At 43.0% G+C, this 20,440-nt stretch overlaps 1 protein-coding gene across 1 annotated transcript in view; it reads left to right on the forward strand.

The window, feature by feature from the left end:
- The window catches only part of BANK1 (B cell scaffold protein with ankyrin repeats 1), a 186,866-nt gene that overhangs the window by 52,414 nt on the left and 114,012 nt on the right, over positions 1-20,440 (forward strand). Inside the window, exons 3-5 of the mRNA XM_035114023.2 lie at positions 7,303-7,430; positions 7,843-7,981; positions 12,308-12,450. Coding sequence (XP_034969914.1) covers positions 7,303-7,430; positions 7,843-7,981; positions 12,308-12,450 — 410 coding nt within the window. The remainder of the gene's footprint in view (positions 1-7,302; positions 7,431-7,842; positions 7,982-12,307; positions 12,451-20,440) is intronic.

Here is a 20,440-nt window from a genome sequence, read left to right on the forward strand (position 1 = left end):
CTCTCCCACTTGCCAGAAAAAAATCCTCCAGCAGGGAGAGCCTCGAATTCTCCAGCGCCGAGAGTGTAAAAACGGCTTTCAGGCTTTTGTGTTTCTTTCATTTGCATCTTGTCAGAACTAAGAAGAGGAGAATGGGTGTTTCAGAACAGTGCAGGGGCAACATGCCTGCGTGCTGCCGCCCACGCGTTTGCTGCCCACCCACCCTTTCCTCCTGGGGCTGTCAGAAACAGAAGGAGCAAGCAAACAGCTTAGTTCTCCCCGCTCCCCATCAGAATTATGTGTAGTTTTTAAAGGGAAAGTGCTGGTGTCCTATTCCTCTTATTTCTTTGGAGTGGCAAAACTGGCTTATCTTCCTGTGCGTTGATGGACAGGGTGATCCAGCTAGGGGAAATGGAATATTTCTTTAAAGGGAATGGGTGCAGGGAAGGAAGATGATGGGACAGTTCTCGTTGCCATAAGATGCCTCTGCTGCTCCATCTAGTGGCAGGAAGCCTCGGACAAGCCAGTGTCTTCTTACATTACACACTGTGGGCAGTTAGCTCTTCAGGAGGTCTCCTTACATAATCCCTGAGATGTGGAACCATCAATCTTGGCTTTATCAACGCATGGCATTTAGGATTATCCTAGTCAGTTAGTCTTTAGACCTGCATACCTTCCGAATGCTTTTTCTATTTTATTTTACTGCTCCATTAGCGCCTGATGTGTAGTGAATTTGTGCATAACAGGGGGCTTGACATGAAAAAGGTGTTCTTCCTCGTACCCTCCAACATGTTGCCATGGAAAACCGGGATGCACATCTTCTGGGATGTGCTTCCATGCGGGTCACGTGACCCATGTGACATCGCAGCGGACGAAAACGTGTGGCTTTCAGCACTGCGACCTCACACAAGATCGCACACCATGTCTTTCAGGGGCATGACACAGTGCCAGACTTTTGGGGTACTGTGGTCCCAAGAGCACGCGTCCCCACCCCAAATGGGATGTCCTGATTTGGTTGGGGCAGTTGAGGCGCAAGGGGAGTTATGGTGTGGGAGGTGGGGCAGGCTGAGTAAATGGTCATATGCCAGGCCCTCCTCCAATCTGGGAAATTGCAGCTGTCCCATCAGCCAGCCCCCAGGTCTGCGACTGCGACAGCTGAATGCCAGGTTGGCTCTGAGTAAGACTTCCTTCATCCATGATTTGCTTATGGAGACTGATCTGGTCCATATGACTGAGAACTGGGTGGTGGAGCAGGGTGGCTGTGCCACAACCAGCAATGTTCATCTGGGTACTTGGTGCAGCATTAAGGCTTGAGCATAAGGTAGGGGGAATTGCTTTGGTCTATAGCAGGCACCCCCAAACTTTGGCCCTCCAGATGTTCTGGACTACAATTCCCATCTTCCCCCACCACTGGCCTTGTTAGCTAGGGATCATGGGAGTTGTAGGCCAAAACATCTGGAGGGCCGCAGTTTGGGGATGCCTGGTCTATAGAGATTTCACCTCTCTCTCCAGGCTCTATCCAGTTTGGGGGAGTGTTTGATCCTGACATTGGGAAATCAGGACAGATTAGGGATTCTGAAGGGTTAATTTCCCACCTCTTTGTCCAGCAGTCTCCCTGCCTGATCTGACAGAGCTTTCTTTTCTTTTCTTTTCTTTTCTTTTCTTTTCAGAAAAGCAACATATAAAAGTGGGGGAAATGGGAAGGAAGGCATTTTTGGTTGAAGGGAAAGGCATGTCTTCGCAGAGATCATTCAAAAAAGGGTTTGAGAACTGAGAGACATATGCTATCAGACTTTAAGGACATGGCTTACAGATTTTAATAAATAAATAAATTGGTTTATAAATACTTTAAAATAATGTTTTCTTTTTAAAAAAACAAACTGATAGACCATCTTCACAAGCTGCATTCACTTCACTGATGTGCTTTACATTCTGATTAACTGCAAAAGACTTTGTTGCACATTATATGCACTGTGCAAATGCACAGACATTATTCTACTGTAAATCTGAATCACTGTTGCTTATCTGTCATCATGCACTCACTCATCATCCCCCCACCTCCTCTGCAGATCTAACAATAATAAATTCAAAACCTCATAAATTCATGTTTGAGCCAATATTTCAACCGGGGGGGGGGGGGGAGAGAGGCACAGGACACCATTGTTAAATCAAGCAGAAACTTCCTAACTCCTCCTCTTGGCTTCACAGGAGGAAGAAAGGGATGGCATTAACATGCTCAGATATTTACAGAGACATTGAAAAGGTGACTTCATAAACTATCAAAGTTTTAGGGATGAATGGAAAGCACACTCTATTGGAGATGTTAAGTATTTAGGGCTGCAAGTAGGAATGGGGAATAAATTTTATTTACTCTGCATTTAGAGGCAAATGTATCACTTCCAGAACAATATTAGAACTGGAACACAGCCATCCATTGAAATTAACACTTATCCCAGTTTTGCGATTCTCCAAAGTTTACAAAAATGCATACATTAGGGAGGGGTATGTGCATAAAAAAATGAATATATTCATGAAAGCAGCATATCAAAATGCATTAATTTAGCGGAAATTGCTTGCAAAAATGTGCACATTAATCAAACTGCCATACAATGATATGTTTATTCGAGCAAATTTGCACTAAAATGCTGCTGAATTTTCATGAGGTTCTTTTTATATATATATAAAAAAGTAAAAATCACAAATTGCTGCAGGAATGATATGGAGAGCTTCATGCAAGATTTGAAAATGAGAAACTGAGGGAACCAAAACAGAGAAATCCTCCCATCGGAATCCGCAAAGAGAAAGGGGGGGGCATATTGCTGACCACATAGATCAGGAATGAAAGTTCGCTGTCTCAGAGGTACAACACCTAAATGAAAAGGTGAAACAGCAGTACTAGAAAGAACAGAACAAGCCCTTGACAAGACAAATGGCCAGAAAGTAAACAATATATCCAATAACACAAAGATAGATGGGGAATGCTCCAGACTCAACAATCAATGCTGAGTGATTGACTAAAGTGAATTGTGCAAAGCCTGGAGGGTGAAGGGGAGGGTCAGCTGCATGCAAGAAAGAAAATGGAAAAACAATATGATCTCTGGAATCCTTTGGGGAAATATAAGGTTCGGGCAGATGCGAAAGCAATTGATTTGTTAGGGCCAAGGAGGGATGAAAAAACACCTGTTAATGGCATTCTAATCATGCTGATGAGGATTTATGATGCTTAATTCCAATAAATAATGTGAGAATCATCTGAGAGGCAATTTTATGTCACCATAGAGTTATGTATAGTAAAGTGGTGTCCCTCTGAGACCAACCACTTTTAACTGAGCTGGTAAGAACCCACTGCTGTTGCTTTGCCGATGGTATTTTGTAGCTGTATTTTTCCATTTCAGGATTTGGGGTTTAAACAAACAAACAAACAAACAAACAAACAAACAAAACCAAAGCTGGATAATGTTGTTTAAAAGGGCATCATGGTGATGTCCATACCTGTCTGAGAAATAAGGGACTGGACCGGAAGTAGCAGACTGGAAGTAGTGCTGCCACCATTTTGGAACTGGGCAGAGCATGCTCAGAAGCGACTTTTGATGCTGCTTTGCCCAGTTCCAAAATGGCCGCTGCGCCAGAAGTCGCACTGCAGCCATTTTGGAACTGGGCAGAGCTGCATCAAAAGTCGCTTCTGAGCATGCTCCGCCCAGTTCCAAAATGGCCGCCGTGCCAGAATAAACCAGGGAAAAACAAAGAATCCCTTTTTTTCAGCTGGGAACAGCTGGAAAAACAGGGGTTTCCCGGGGAATATGGGAGACTTGGCAGCTATGGTGATGTCAGGTGTTTCATAGGTGGATAGGGGCCAACAGGGTGTGTGAGGTGTCAGGATGCGGCCTACCAACCTCATCCAGTTTCCCTGCCTCAGGCCATTTGTTATCTCTCCACTTAACCTACCTCGCAGGGTTGTTGTGAGGAGAAACTTTGCTTGGGGGTGGGTAGGAGGACCATGTCTGCCACCTTGGGCTCCTCGGAAGAAAAGGCTGGGGGCAGGTGTAGTGAGAATTAATTAAATAAACAGTGCGATTTCGAAGCCGTTTCATCTGCTCATGTGGAATTGAAAGTCATAATTCAGTCCAAATGATTTTGCATAAGGCTGGCTGAAACGAGGTATGTACTGAGTAATATGAATTAAGGCAAAAGGCTGAAATAAAACTCAAAGCCTCAGCACAATACTCAATTAAATGCATCACTCTTACAGTAAATGTATGTAATGGATACTGGGCTAATATTTGATTGCTGAGATATAAAGTGCAACTGGAGATTAATTCTTTTGGCACGAAGAATGGCAATAGATATTTGTCAAAAGCATGCCAAAAGAAAGCAGCCTCAGAAAGAGCATTACCCCTTTGTGATCGACTATAATTCTCAGCAGTAGTACCTTAAATACCCAAGGGGATTGGGCCATACATTTTTCTATTTAGTTTCTAGCTGGGAACACAGTCTAAGCATCATTAGATACTGCTAATGAGTTCAGATGTTTGGAATCCTGAAAGAAAGGACCTGTGTTTAAGGCCCCATTATTCAAAGTGCTCCTCCCACAAGGTACAAGCTTACAGGCCATTGGCTATATGACAAAACAAAGCAATTATGTGGTCTGTTTGCTAGAAATGTCTCTGAAGGTGAGAAATTGCTTTATTGTTCATTTACATTTAGAAATGGTGGTGATGAAGGCCAGAGAAACAAGCATCTTCCTCCAGCCCACAGTTATTTAGCTGCATGGCTGTGAAATGTTTAGCTCTGGTATTAAAATGCCACTTTGAAAAAGACTGCTGGTTTTCAAAGAATTTTGTGTAAAATTTTGTGAACCGGGATGGAGAACATGTGGCTCTCCAGATGTTCACAGACTCGTCGAATGATACAGTTGGAAGGGGATCACAAGGGTCATCTGTTCCAACCCCATGCAATGCAGAAATATTTTGCCCAATGTGGGGCTCAAACCTGTGATCCTAAGATTAAGGGTCTTATGACCTACCAGCTGAGCTCCCCATCATCATTGACCATTGATTATACTGCCTGGGGCTATTAGCAACTGGTGTCTAACAACATATGGGGGACCACAGGCCCCCATCTCTGATGGCGAGGTAAAGAAACATGGTATCTGCAGACCGGGTCCTCCCTAACAAGAGGGCACATGTTGCGGTGTGACCTGGCAGCCAGACCCTGTGTTGTGGGTAGGAATGTTTGGATGGCCACAACACCCTATTGGAGGTCCCTCAATGCTGGGTGCAAATAGACCAATGGGATGCCAGCAAAATTGTATCAAGGGAACTCTATTTAAGCCCATGCACATGTCCCTGAGCTTCCTCCTTTGGGTCAGTGCATCGGAACACCTGCCCACCTCTTCCTGTATTTAGGGCTTGCACACATGACCTTGCTATGCCGTCGTGTGTCAACTGTTGTTGGGACAGGGGCATGGCAGGAATTTCCCCCACTTGGCAGATTGGCTGGTGCCATTTGGGTTTTGCCTGCCCAGAGCCAGAGTCCAGGGGGGCGTCTGGCTGGTAGACTGACTTGACCCCGCCTTTCACTATGCCGGGTGTTCACCCAAGGCTGACCTATGGTGTGCCCCTGGGTCAGCGCTGCATGCAAGGGTGCAGGGAGCTAGTCAAAACAGAGCCTATGCAACCACTCACTTGATTGTAATCAATAAAGTTGTGGCCTAAATTCTGCCCAAAACCAAACCAATTTTTTTTAGTCTTGTCTGAATTTATTTGGGGATGGTTAAAAGGTCTACACACGCAATTCAGAAACTGGTGTCTATGGAACATCATAGACTGCTAAAACCAATCACCTACTCTCAAAACCAATAATTTTAGGGTTGATGATTCTTTCTGCTGCTCCTTTTTATATTGCTTTATGCTCTTTTCTATGTCTGTATTGTTATTCTAGCATTTAATTATGTTAGCCACTCTGGGATTGTTTTCTTTTTAATCTGAAGAGCAGAATATGCATCTCTTATGTAAACAAATATAACATTAACAATAACAATGAGAAATTGTTCTGTTGTGAAAATTTAAGAAGCACTCTTGACCTTGCCAAATAGCCAAGCTCATTTTTAATGCTTTGCAAGCAACTTTTTAAAAATGATATAATTAGCATTAACTTTAATATTCTGTACTGTTCCGGTACAGCGATGTACTTGCTATCCTTTGATTTGCAAAGTGATTTTTTTTTGTATGTTCTTCTATTTTCTATTGTCACTGTTTTCGTTGCTATGTTATTATTTTGCTATGTTATTATGAAATTCTTTTTGCAGTATTTGTTTTAAAAGCATCCCTGTTTCTATGTTGTCAGCCACTTTGAGCATGATTTTGTGTGTGTGCAAAAGTGCCATACAAATAAAATGAACGGATGAACGAATGAATTTGGGAGACTTGACTTGTGGAAAACCCACCATCCCTCAAAGTAATTGGTTCCATTGTCAAACTGCTCCTGTAACTTAAGCCCATGAGGTGTAATCCTGCCCTCTTAGGTGGCAGAAAACAAGTGCTTGTTCTGTTCTAAGTGACAAATATTACAGATATTTGAAGAGGGCTCCAAGTGTGTCCGGTGGGCATGTGAACAGCCCACATATATGGAATTCACCATTTCAAGCAGATTCCACAGCAGTGGCATGTGGTCAGTGGACTAGGGGGATTAGGCTAGTCCCCTAAATGTTCCCAAGGCCCCATCTGTCCCTCACCTCCCTCTACAGTGCATGCAAAAACCATCTTGTTGACCGTGAGACCCACCATTGGTCTTGTCCACTCAATCCGCTGGACCTTGTCTTCATAGGCAGGGGAAGTCCTTAACTCACTGAGGGTTTGAGACCTGTTGGTTACCCTCACCTTGTTTAGTCAGTCAGTCAAAAGCTGTTCCCAGGGTGTGGCCGCTGTCACATGCTGACAGCTTCTAGGAGCCACAGGTGAGAGCTGAGTGCAGGGTGGGGACCAAAGCTAAACAAACTACCTCAGAAGGAGCACAAACTTCCTAGTACACGGATTATGCTGAATTGTAACTGCTTTGTGGTGGCCTTTTAAGGTGAGTAATTAATTGGACGTTTTAAATCCTTAAAACTTATATTTTTATTGGTTGCGTTATCTTATTTGCTACTTTATGGGGGGGGGAATCCGCTTATAAAGCAAATTATACATTTATTAAGCCTTAAACTGCCCTTTCTCTTCTCCCAGCTAAACATACCTAGTTCCTTCAACTGTTCCTTGCAATATTTATTATCTTGCCGCTGTCCATCTTTGTTGCCCTCCTCTGAACTTAGTGTAATTTCTTTGGCAGATGAGGCCTTGTCTTTGGATTTTAAAAGGAGCTTAAAGCTAGAAAACCATCGTGTGAAAACTGAGGCGACCTCTGAAACATTAGGAAGCCCAGCAGTCTTACTGTTGCCAACAAGGATATCATGTGAGGTAAGACCTTTCCATTTGTTGTTTTATTTTTATTTCTTAAAAAGGGATAAAAGCACCACTCCTCAAATGTTTCTGTCCCAAGAGTGGGATATAGCAGTGGTGGTGACTAGTGATTCTCCAGATGGCTGGGGATGATGGTACTACAGAAGAAGATAGCAAGTGGGGGCTATCTGAGGGCAGATTGGTAGGACAATGCCCCATTCATCATATTGGACTAGCCTCCATTGCTCCCATTGCTTCCACCAGTACCCAATGGCAGGCCCATCTTCATCCTGTGGTGAAGTAGGCTGTCAACATTTTTATACCCTTATGTATCCAGACAAAACACGCCTCCTGGTGTCATCATTTCTCATTGGTTTGATTTTCGTTTCTTGATGTGAAAAGCTAATTGGATGTAACTGTTACTTTGTAGAATCCTGGAGAAATTTTCATTCTTTTGAGAGACGAAGTTCCTGATGACTCAGTGGTGATTGAATTTGTGACAGAGAACAAATGGGTTAGGACTCAGCCACACTTTTGGAATCAGAAGGTCAGGTATATGAAAGCTTTAGGTAAGAAATGGGGGCAGGGATATCTATCTATCATCTATCTATCTATCTATCTATCTATCTATCTATCTATTTCTAAAACCACAGAGTCTAGGGCTTGCTGATCAGAAGGTTGGCGGTTCGAATCCCTGCAATGGGGTGAGCTCCCATTGCTCGGTCCCAGCTCCTGCCCACCTAGCAGTTCGAAAGCACGTCAAAGTGCAAGTAGATAAATAGGGACCGCTCCGGCGGGAAGGTAAACGGCGTTTCCGTGCGCTGCTCTGGTTTGCCAGAAGCAGCTTTGTCATGCTGGCCACATGACCCGGAAGCTGTCTGCAGACAAATGCTGGCTCCCTCGGCCTATAGAGCCAGATGAGCGCCGCAACCCCAGAGTCGGACATGACTGGATCTGATGGTCAGGGGCCCCTTTACCTTTACCTCTCTATATATGTAAGCTATCCATGTTTGTTATATTCCACCTTTTCCGAAACCGCTTGACCGATTGCGTTGAAATTTGGACACAATGTCACATGCGAATAGGCAAATGTTTGTATAAACTTAGATTATACAGATGTCATACCTATCACAGGTAAAAACATTTTTTTTGAAAAACCAGAAAAACAGGAACATGAGAGGTTGCAAAACATCGTCCTCTAGCGGCGACTCCACTGGTACTGCAGCTAGAATAGCTTCCCTCTCCAAAATCGCTCACCTCGGGTTTGCAGGGAAGAACAAAACAGCAGACTGGGCTGAATGGAGGTGGGGGCTCACCTGGGTTGGGGGTGGGGGGCAGGATGGGTTCGGGACGGGTCATGGGTCGGGGTGGGGTGGGGTGAGTCACAGGGATGAGCCACGACAACGCGTGGCTGGGTACATTTCATATAAAATAATAGTTCTTGTCTCCTTTCCAGTAGCTTACTGGAAGTAAAATTCTACTCAAGAGGCAAGTGAGTGAGTGAGTGAGTAGTGTTAGACGATGTGCTAAGGAGGTAGTGCTCATGTAACCTCTGATAGGTTGGGTTACTGCTGTTTACTGGGAGGTAGAGGGGGGTGGGGAGGCAGTGCTAAGGTTGGTGCAGTGCAAATGCAGTGGCAGAGTAAATCACTCTCTACCTCAGCAGGGACACAACCAACCTGAGATCAGGTGATCACCACCTTCTAGTCCTCCTCCCTTCACTGGCTTTTTGACATAGAGTTTTACTTCCGGTCAGAACACAGCATATTTTTATCCATTTTGGTATTTGTATACTACCTTGCAAAGGTGTAATAGCTGTTTCTCATCATAAAGCAAATTAAAAGAATAAAACACAAATTTCTACCAATTTCAAAGCACTGCTTTGTGGTGATCCTGATCCATGAGTTTTGAATGCAGGGTGCTCTTTTATTAATGCACAGACATAAAAACACAGGGCATATGAGAAGCTGGATTTATTGGGATGTTTATGTATGATTAAATGGCAGGTGGCAGTCTTTTAAAATGTCATTGATTAGTCACAGACTGCTATTCTCAATCAATTCCCTCTATAAAATGTGGGTGCACATATTCTCTTTATTACTATATGAATCTTAGCAATATGTTCTCTTGCTTTCTCCCCACCCCTTTCTGGTCTTTTGCCTGACAATTATTCATACTGAAATCTTCAACTATTCTTCTTCCTTTGGTGTTTAATAGCCTCTAGAGTTCTTTTGCACCATTTGTACTTCTCTTCCCAAACAATGACAACCCTCCCCCTAAAAAGAGAAATTCAAAATGCTACCAGTGCTTGAACTTCAACAGGGCCAGCCCTACTATTGGACACTGTGAGGCACTGAGGCAGCCACCCCAGACAGCATGTCCCCTAAAACAGTCTGGTGCGCTCAAGTGCACAGGAGAACATTGCCCTGACACCAGTGTTGAAGAAACTAATCCGGTCAGTTTCTGTACAGGGAAGGATGTGTGGCACCATATTTTTCTTTCACCCCAGGCAGCAAAATGCTTTGGGCTGTCCTTGGATTTGCCATATGAAAGAACGCATTCATCCTCATGATCCACCCCACCCCAGTTTCTGTACAACTGCTTTGCAGCTCATGAGCCTTGAGTTCCTTGCATGATTTAAAGCCTCTATTGTACCTTGAACAGCTTATGTGCCAGGCGAAAGTCAACAGATCAAGGCTTTTCTGGTCTGGAAATGATATTTCTTTACCTGTTGCCATTCTGTCCCTAAGACATGTTATTCCTTGTGTGCAACCCCCGATTTATGCCATCCACAAAAGTGGGCTCTAATTTGCATATGGAGCAATACATATATAATTTTTATGCAAATTTGTGCCTTTTCTGAGCAGGGCAGAGGGCCCAAAAATCATACCGTGTCTTGGGAAGTCCTATTGGCATCATTGATGATACCCTCCCAAACATTTGACAGAAGAAAATAGGTGGTACACTTCATCTACATTAGGTGGACAACTGCTAAAAGAAGCTCTTCTTAGACAGAATTAAAAGTACATCTTGTAGTCCAGCCAGGTGCTTCTGGGAAGCTTACAGTATGAAGGCAACAGTTCTCTCCTGCTGTTTGGCCCTTGCATCTGGTATGCAGAGGTCAATTACGCTTAAATGTAATAGTGAGTGACTCAGATGAATAAGATCTAATGGCAAGGGATCAAGGCATCTAATGGCATCCTTGCCCCCAGACCCCTAATAATTAGTCTGGGATCTTTTGGTAGGAAGGGTGGGATATGGATTTAATAATAAATGAATAGTCTATCATGCTTTCTACAGGAGAAACTGATTGGCACTGTCTCTCCCGGCTTTTGGACTGGAATACAGTACTTGCCAGCCCTACCTGGAGATACTAGGAACTGATATACCTTTTGCATGTATGCGCTCTACCACTGAGCTATAGGTTAGCCTGTAGCTATTTACAATAAAATGATGTGCCTTGATGCTTTCCTCTCCCAAAATATTCAGGCAATCATGCATGCTGCCAAGGTTATGTGATTGACATTCCTGTAGTTGTTGTACCAAACATATAAGTACAGCTAAAATATAAGCTATTTATATCCCTATCCAGTATATAAAACCACTAAAAAAAATGTGATATTGTACTAGGCTCCTTTTCTTTTTAAACATAGGATTTTATTTTGAAACAGAATTTTAAAAGATAGAAGGAAATGAAAACACAAACGTTCATGTCACAATGCAGCAGAAATTAAAAGAATAAAGAAAAGAACTACCAGTAGTTACAATCCTTCACCAACCCAGTGTCTTCCAGATGTTTTGAACTACAACTCCCATCAGCCCTGGCAACCATAAGCTAACTGGCTGGAGGGCTATAGTCCAAAACATCTGGGGTTTGTGAAGGCTGCCTTACTATGGCCACATTTGCACCATACATTTAAAGCAGCATGATACCACTTTAAAGTGCCATGGCTTTCCCCTTGGAATTCTGGGACCTGAAGTTTATTAAGGCTACTGAAAATTGTTCGGAGACCCCTATTCCCCTTTCAGACCTACAATTTCCAATCACAGGGAACTCTGTATGGGGAATGGACTCTTAGCACCCTTGACAAGCTGCAGCACCCATAATTTGTTGGGGGGAGTAGTAGTAGCAGTAGTAGTAATGATATTTGTACCCCACCCATCTGACTGGGTTGCACTAGCCACTCTGGGCGACTTCCAGCACATACAAAAACATAATGAAACATTAAACATTAAACATAAAAAACTTCCCTTTACACTTTGAGTCACTATGAGTCATTTTATGTACTAAGTGTAAAGGCAGCAAATAATAACACCACAGTAGTTTCCAAACTTTCTCTGTTTCTGTGCTGCTCGCATTTCCGGTGGGATGCTGTTGAAGTGGTGTTGAAGCTCAACAGGTCTACCAACCGCTCCTGCAGAGGGCAATGTTCATGTATCAAACGCCCATCAGCAGAAGCCCAGCGCAAGGACTTCTGCTTGTGAACAGTGCTTGCCCCCTCTCCTTCCTCAAAGCCCCCCCCCATTGGCTCTGGGGGATGGTTGGGAGATTCTCCAAAACAGTGCAAAGGGGGATCTTTCCATCTGGCAAGTTGGAACGCTTGGGCAGACAGAATGATTGGAAGAGTAAAAAAAGTTAGCGTCATAGTGCTTTAAATGTATGGTGCGAACATGGCCTAAATCTTGCTTGTGGGACAACTCACTGACCACGTTGATACATGTAACAGTTAAATAGGTGAAGCCAGAGGGTGTGATAATTTGGATGACCCAAATGTCTCCTGCCAGTGAATTGTATTCATTGTACTTGATGGGTGGAAGAGTGTTGGTGATGATGATCCTTCTCTTTTTCTCTGTCCTCTTATTATCCCCTGTGCTTTTTATTTCTCTTTTATAAGATTTTCCCGCTGGCTTTGTAAACGTAAATGTCTACTGTGAGGGGGTCATTAAAGCTTCGACACAGATTGAATACTACACAGCCGTTGAGGAGATTGAAAGCATTCTTCAGAAAGTGGCTGATCCGATAGTCTTTGCTTGTCAGGTAAGGATAATTGCAGTGTTAAAAGTTAATAAAAGGAAGGTGGGAGGAGATGTGCCAATATGAGATAAGAGAATGTACATTGTGTTGTAAATGCCATACGTTGATCTAATAAGAATAATGAGAATGGATCAATAAGAAGCCACAGTGATTAAACCAGTTGATAACAGGCCTAGGCATAACATCTTGCCAACGAAAAATAAATTGTTGTTGCTTAGCTGCTGTTTGTTGCTGTCTGTCCAGTTGTATAAACATGCAGGATGCTTCCCAGATTTGAAACATTTGTTCCTCCTGACTCAACAGTGCTTATTTATAATAAGCAATTGGTTTAAGAACTGAAATCAATCACAACCTTGACATAAACAGCAAGAATAAGGCTTATGCTTCTGAAAGTGTGTACGTACAGCCCAGACTTCTTGTTTGTTTTATTAAATTGCTATCCTTCCTTCCCTCTCCAGTAGCTCTGCACAACAATTGTTGGGTTCTCTACACACAGAACTTGCTGCTGCCACCGCTGTATTTTTTGCAACAATTCTGTTTGACAGTTGAGACTGAGGGGGAATGACTGTCTTGAGGTCACTCAGTGAATTTCTAGACCAGACATAGGCAAACTCCGGCCCTCCAGATGTTTTGAAACGACAATTCCCATCATCCCTAGCTAACAGGACCAGTGGTCAGGGATGATGGGAACTGTAGCCTCAAAACATTTGGAGGGCCCAAGTTTGCCGTCGCCTGTTGCGACGAAAGACCCTTGCTTCCGTCTTATTTATTCTACCTCTCACTTATTAAAAGAACTAACAGGGATGGTCTGGGGTAAACCGAGCCTCCACACCCCTATTGCTCCCCTTAGCCTTTCTGTATTCCGTAATGCACTCGAGGGTTTTATTCTATTTCCTCTTCTTTTATACAAAAGAGAGTCCGCTTCCAGCACAACTGTGGCCAGGTACCTATTAAAGTTCAGGGCTGTATCCGAGACTATCCCTTGTGTCCACAGTGCAGGGAGTTCTGCCTCTAAGAATCCCTTTCTGTAAAAGCTTGCCCCTTCCCTGAGGTAACTTTATGACACCCTGGGTCTGTCTGCCTGGCTCACCCTCTTGGTGCACCCCAAAGATACAAACTAACACTTCCACTCTTGAAGGAAATGTTGTCTTTTTAATGGGTGTCCTCATGAATGAGTTTCCTGTACCTTGGCTGGAAAATAACACAGACGATTTTCTGATTGGCACTTTAACACTGGAAATTTTATTTCTCAAGAACGTAATGGTTGCTTTAAGGTATTCCTGTTGTACAAACTTCGTTTCAATGGTAATAACCTTGTTACTCATGTACTAGATAACCTAACAACTACCTAACCTAAACCTACTCTCCTAGATCTTCTTTACAACCACCCTCACACTCCTGCTCCCCAGCACCCTCTCTACTGACAAAACGGCTGTCCCTTCTCTTCAAACATTCAACCATTCCCCTCCCCTCATGGAATGTCCAGTCAGTCGACACGGAGTCTGAGTTAACCCTTGATGGGTCGGGTTGATAAAGCTATAACAAACAGCGTAAAAACGTCACACCTGTTCTAACCTGAGCAGGAATTTGACTCCTTATTCCAAGTCTAGAAGTCTTTCAGCTAGACCTCAATGGGCAGCGGTGGTCAATGGGATCCCTGCCAGAGGTTGCTGGACTTTGACTCCTCCCTGACCATTAACCATGCTGGATGGGGTTGGTAGAAGTTGGGTGAGAGATGGGAGGGAAGTGAGTGTTTTGTGCCAGATTTGTATGATTCTCCGCACTTTTCTCCATGCTATGGTCACATTAAGGTAAAGGTAAAGGGACCCCTGACCATTAGGTCCAGTCGTGACCGACTCTGGGGTTGCACGCTCATCTCGCATTATTGGCTGAGGGAGCCGGCGTATAGCTTCCAGGTCATGTGGCCAGCATGACAAAGCCGCTTCTGGCAAACCAGAGCAGCACATGGAAACGCCGTTTACCTTCCTGCTGTAGCGGTTCCTATTTATCTACTTGCATTTTTGATGTGCTTTCGAACTGCTAGGTTGGCAGGAGCTGGGACCAAGCAACGGGAGCTCACCCCGTCACAGGGATTCGAACCGCCGACCTACTGATCAGCAAGCCCTAGGCTCAGTGGTTTAACCACAGCGCCACCTGGGTCCCTGATTATTGTGTGGTTAATGGGTATTTTGTCAGTTGGTTGCAACGGGAAAATAAACGGGAAAGTAAATTGGTTGAACCTGCCTCTCCAAGTGAGAAACAGGAGGGGAGGGAGTACACCTGAGTGCATTGTTTACAAAGCATCAGCTAGTTGAGAGATAGGGATGGCTTGACTGGAGTTTTCCCCCCTGTTCCTTGTCACAAGTTTAATTGGTTTTCTTAACATATATTAAGTATGGTTACAGGTAGGTAGCCGTGTTGGTCTGGGTCGAAGTAAAATAAAAAAATTCCTTCAGTAGCCCCTTAAAGACCAACTAAGTTTTTATTTTGGTATGAGCTTTCGTGTGCATGCACATGAAAGCTCATACCAAAATAAAAACTTAGTTGGTCTTTAAGGTGCTACTGAAGGAATTTTTATATATTAAGTATGATTGATTGGCATTTTGTGACTTTGCTCCTTTATGTTATATATATAAAAAAGTGTTACTTGACCTTGTCTGCCTTGCCAGCTTCTTGGGGATTCCTATTGGTTTATTTTGGGGATTATTGTTTTGTTTTTGTTCTTATTTTTATTCTGTATTTGTGTGTGTGTGTGGTTTTTTATATTGTAATTTTAAGTTGCGAACTGCTCTGAGATCTACAGATGAAGGCAGTTTACAGATTTAATAATTAATAATGTTTTGACTGATTGGTTATATTTATTGTACTTTTGTTGTCTATTTATTTTGTATTGATATGTTCACTGCTTTGGGGAGCTCTGGACCAAAAGGTTGGATATAAATAAAAAAATTTAAGAGCTTCTGGAGGGCAAGGGGTTGGCAGTCTCTGCTATACCCTGTGTACCCATCTATGTGGTGATCTTTGTTGTGGTTGCACCTGATAATCCAGAGTCCTGAAGCTAAAGCACAGGTACCACCCAAGCTGTTGAAAAGGGCCAATTCTTGAAGCTTAGAAATAAAGAGTATCCACAATCCCAAAGCTCTTTGATATCCCTGTGGTCAGTGGATCACAAGTGGCTCTCTGAATGGTGTGGAGCTGCTATGCTAGCTTCTCAGCAGAGGGGTCACTGTTGCTTACTGGGAGGGAAAGGGGGTGGCTTGAGAAGGCAGGGCAGTCAGTGCAGTGCAAACACACTGGCAGAGCCAATGTTGTGCTCCTACTGATGCATTTGCACTATGCTGACTTCCCTGGTGCCTCCCCCTACTGATAAGCAACTGAGTGATAACTTTCTTCCCCATACCAAAGCTGGCGTTATCAGTGTTTCAATTGGCACTGTGTGCAAAATTTGTTGACTGCCCTTTGGAGAATGTAGAATGAGGTTGACATCATTATTGAATCACCATGTAGAAGTTTTGCATGTCAGCTTGAAATACCATTATAAAGAGGAGTGGAACATCATTTGCTTACAATAAAATAGAAGTCTAACATCAGACTTCTGGAAAGCATCAGGGTTGCTCGGCTGTTTTCATAATGCTGACTCTTTTGTCTTTTTGCCCATAGCCCTACTGGAGAAAAGCCAACTTGTGGCTTGTCCGGGCAGCATTGTATGTTGTAGGCAGAGAAATACTGCCAGTATGAGCTTACTGAATGGCACAGGAAGCTTTACCTGCAGTTCAAATTTAGGACTATGCTGCCCACACTGATCCTGATAGTCCCAAATCTGCCATCTGAACTAGCAGGGATCAGAAGAGTCATACTTCAGTGCCCACGTGGCTTATGAATGCCAAGCAGGCAGCATTTCTTACTTCCACCAGCAATTACCTCGTGCACAGCTATTTCATCACTTTTCACCATCTTCCTATTATGCTCTGAGCAACTTTAGAACATGCTTTGTTTTTTTTGTTTTTGTTTTGCTGTGGATCAGATACATGTGGCATCTTAAAATAATTCCTTTTTTTGCTGGCTCACTAAATCGTCTACTATTTCTGACCTTCTAAAATAAATATGTTTAATGTCATTAGACAAATAATATTGTGACATGATTTTCCAAATACATGTACACTTCAAGGACTCCTATGTGGAAAGATGGATAACAGTGTCATTCTTTTTTTAAAAAAATGCTCTGCCTGTCTAGTTGAGGAGAATCTGGGTGCATGGATTTGATGTGCTTGTTAGTTTTCTTTAAAATCTTTGTGTCATTCTTAGTCAGTGCATAAGGAAATGCTCATAGCAGCCTTATCCAACCTGGTGCCCTCCAGATGTTTTGGACTACAATTGCCATCATTTTTGAGTCAGCTGTTCTGGGTGGAATTGATGGGAATCACAGTCTAAAATATCTGGGGGGGGGGGACCAGACTGGGGAAATCGGCCTCATACCAAAATTGTCACAACTGAAAGTTCATCCTTAGCAAACAGTTCCAGTGCCACAGAATTCACATCTGAAATCTACGATTGATAGATTGGCCAAGTCCAACTAATTAATATATGTTTTCAGTGAAAAACATTCATTTGCAATGCATATATATGGTATGTACCAGCTTCTGACAGGATTGCACCGAAGGAGCAGGTCATAGTTTGGAGGTGCTCCTAGATCCATTATTAATAGAGGCCCAGGTAACCTATTACCAACTTAAGTTAACTAAGACAATTCTTGGATAGGGATAACCTTCCCACGGTGGTCCATATGTGGACAGCTACACAATTAAACTACTGTAATGTGCTGTGCATAGGAATGTAGTTTGCTGTTCAGTATCTCTTCATCTTTTGATCACTTTGTTGGAATACTTGGTCTGTTGCAGTTTGCATTTTCTTAAATTTCAGTGATCTTGGCCTGGTGTGGCAATTTATAAAAATAACCTTGGTTTTGTTTCTCCTGACGGTGGCTTGATAATGTTACAGAATTGATATCATTATATTCCCCACCCCCGGTTTACAGTACAGTGGTACCTCTAGTTGTGGACTTAATAACTAGAGCGCCTCTTCTGCGCATGTGCTTGGTGTGGTCAAGCTTCTGTGCATGCGCGGGTGGTTTGCCGCATTTGTAAGCTGAAAGTCCTTAACAAGAGCGGAACGCAACACAAGGTATGACTGTACTGTACTGTACTGTTGTAAATCATCAAGTTGCTATCTGTTTCCAGACAGATTTACTATATGCCTTGTTTATTTGGGATAGGAAACTAAGGTTTCAAGCCGTTGTCTCTGTGTGAATGACCCAGATCATAAGCAAAGCACCCCTGATTGGCCAGGGAGGGATCATTGTAACACAACGGCAAATCTAGTCAACAACCTCACCGTCCCATCCTCTTTTTGCAAAACGATGAATGGTCATATGCAGTCAACTTACATGTCTGCTTTTTTGTGTGCTACACTCATAAATTTTATTTAAAACTGCTGTGTTTTGTTTTTATCTAATTTTAGCAAATTGTATTGAATATTGTTGCATTTGTATTGTTTTGATGCAAACTGGGTTTTTAAAAAATATATTACCGGTAAGTGGTGCAAATTGTTTCATAAAGCAATAAATCAAATCACATGCAGCTGTTTGATCCTGCAAATGATTTGCCATCCAGACATCTTATTCTACGTTTAAGGAGTGCAGCCATACCATATAATAGAGAATAAAGCTTCTGTAGTGCATGCACAGGCTGCCTCTGCCAATGTCATGTAATGGGAAAAGAAAATCTATTGTAGGAGAGGAAAGGACCTGAAATATCATTTGTCCCACAGTGGCCAGTCTGAGTACACTTGACATGTCTATATCGTAATTGCAAAGCAAGAACAAAAATAATAGCTGTGTTTGTAATTCAGACAGTCTCATTTTCCTGTGACAAATCTGCCATGTCTGCCGCCTAAGGCATTACGTTCATAACAAAAGGATTAATAAAAAATGATGCATTACATTATTAGCACTTGGTTAAGGGCAGTAGTAAATTCCTTTCAACCGCACATTTTTAAGGGCACTATTATTCTGTTAAAAAGTACATTGCCATAAAGTGAAAGCAAGATGGAACTTCCAGAGTTTACTCACCTCGTAAAATCGTTATTGCATTAATAATTTTAAAACCCAGAATTAAGGGACAGAAGATGAGCTTTCTTTGGATTTTAGAAAATGTTTAAAGCTGAAAATGTATTAGCTAGCTTCCGGTTGACCGCGCCATCTTGATCAGTCGGGGGTCCGTTCAGCGGAGTGGACCTCGGCGCTTCAGAGATGGAGGGAATCGTTCCAGCGAAACAAACCCTCCTAAAAAGCCCCAAATCGAGCTTTTTGGGGACAGATTTTGTCTGGCGGCGCCATTTGCGGGCTTTCTCTTCCCTGGATCGGCTTTGTTTAAGCCCCCGAGAGCGAGGAGGTGAACCGCGGCGGACAAACTGAGATTGCTGCTCTGAGAGCGCGAAGCTGCATGACTGGAAGGTGGAGGCGGCCAGTTCTTCTAAGAAAATTCAGCAAAAGATCGGACTGTGAGTAATTTGGACTTTTTGGAATTAAAATTAAGGAAATTTGCTTATGGAAGAGAGGTTGTAAAAACGGAAGCCGACCTCCTTCTAATGATGACCGTAAGAAGCAGTTAAGAAAATACCCGATGCCAGGATAAAATTGGATCTGTTGTGTTTATGTATCTGCAAGAACTGAACTAAAATCCCCTTTTGTGGCAGGGCTAAGGGGAGAAGTGTGCAATTTATTAAAATCCCTGCAATTTTGGTAATTGAGGAGAGGAAAGTCTCTTCCTGCCGCTGGAATCAGCAGCCCAGACGGATTCAGCGAGATTTGTGAAAGGAGGGAGAGTTGAAATAATGCTGATAAGTTGAACTGTAAGAATCATCTATGAAAACTCCCTCCGGATAATTATAACTTGGAATTAAGTAACTGATTCTCTTTTCTTTTAACTTGTGGATATACAGTAACCAGTTTGGAAAATGGCGATGGAATGAAGAAGTGTAACCACTTCCTGTGCTTAGGAATAACACTGTGTCCTTGAGAGGAGTACAAAAATGTCAACGTGCGAGTATGCAGCTGGATTCAAGGAAAGAACTCTGAGACTCTTATGGGAACTTAGAATTGGAATATATAAAGACAATTTGCAATTAGGAGAGATGAAACAACAAAGGACAAAAAACATCGGAGGAAGAGATCAAAGAAGAAACTGATGGAGAACAAGAAGTATGTCAACTTTCGTATCAGGAGGAAGTTTGCCATGAGAAGAAAGAGGGAAAAGTTTTTAGCCAAGTGTATCAGAGAAACAGTGCCCCCATAGAAGGGGGAGCACAAATTATGGTTGGACTTCAGAATCCCCATAAGGAACGAAGACTGTTGGAGAAGATTAATTGCAATGAACGGAACATTCAAATAAGAAAAGGGCAACAGGGAGGGAATGGAAAATTTGGGCATGTAAAACATTGCAGAAAGGGAGTGGGGTGAAGGGGGAAAGGATGTTATGTTTAAAGGTTGGTTAAAATGGTTCTGAAACTGGTTTCTGGACTTGCTGAATCGAGAAGGGATATGCTGTGAACGGGGGGGGGGAGTTTAAGTTAGAAAGAAAAGATTTAAAATGGAATAAGAAAATAAGTTTTGGAATTTATAAAAGTATGAGAGTTCTTGGAGAAAAATTCAGACAAGGGAGGAAAAGTAGATGATAGTGAAGGTTAAAGGTTTTTTTGTTAGATTAGAAATGGGAATATTAGTATAACTTGTAGAGAATTGGATCGGAAGGGATAGTTGGGTGTTTCACCCGCCCCTGTGGGTCGTCTCCATTCTGGGATCCCTTGGTGGCAGGAGGGGCTTCCGGAGGGGGGGGGGAATCCAGCTGGAAAAAAACCATTTCCTGCTTTTCTCCAGCATTCTGGAAACTCTTGGTGGCAGGGAGAGTTCTGGGGTGCAGGGGGAAGGAGGGAATGG

This window comes from Zootoca vivipara, chromosome 9 (assembly GCF_963506605.1).
Source record: "Zootoca vivipara chromosome 9, rZooViv1.1, whole genome shotgun sequence".
Classification (NCBI taxonomy): domain Eukaryota; kingdom Metazoa; phylum Chordata; class Lepidosauria; order Squamata; family Lacertidae; genus Zootoca; species Zootoca vivipara.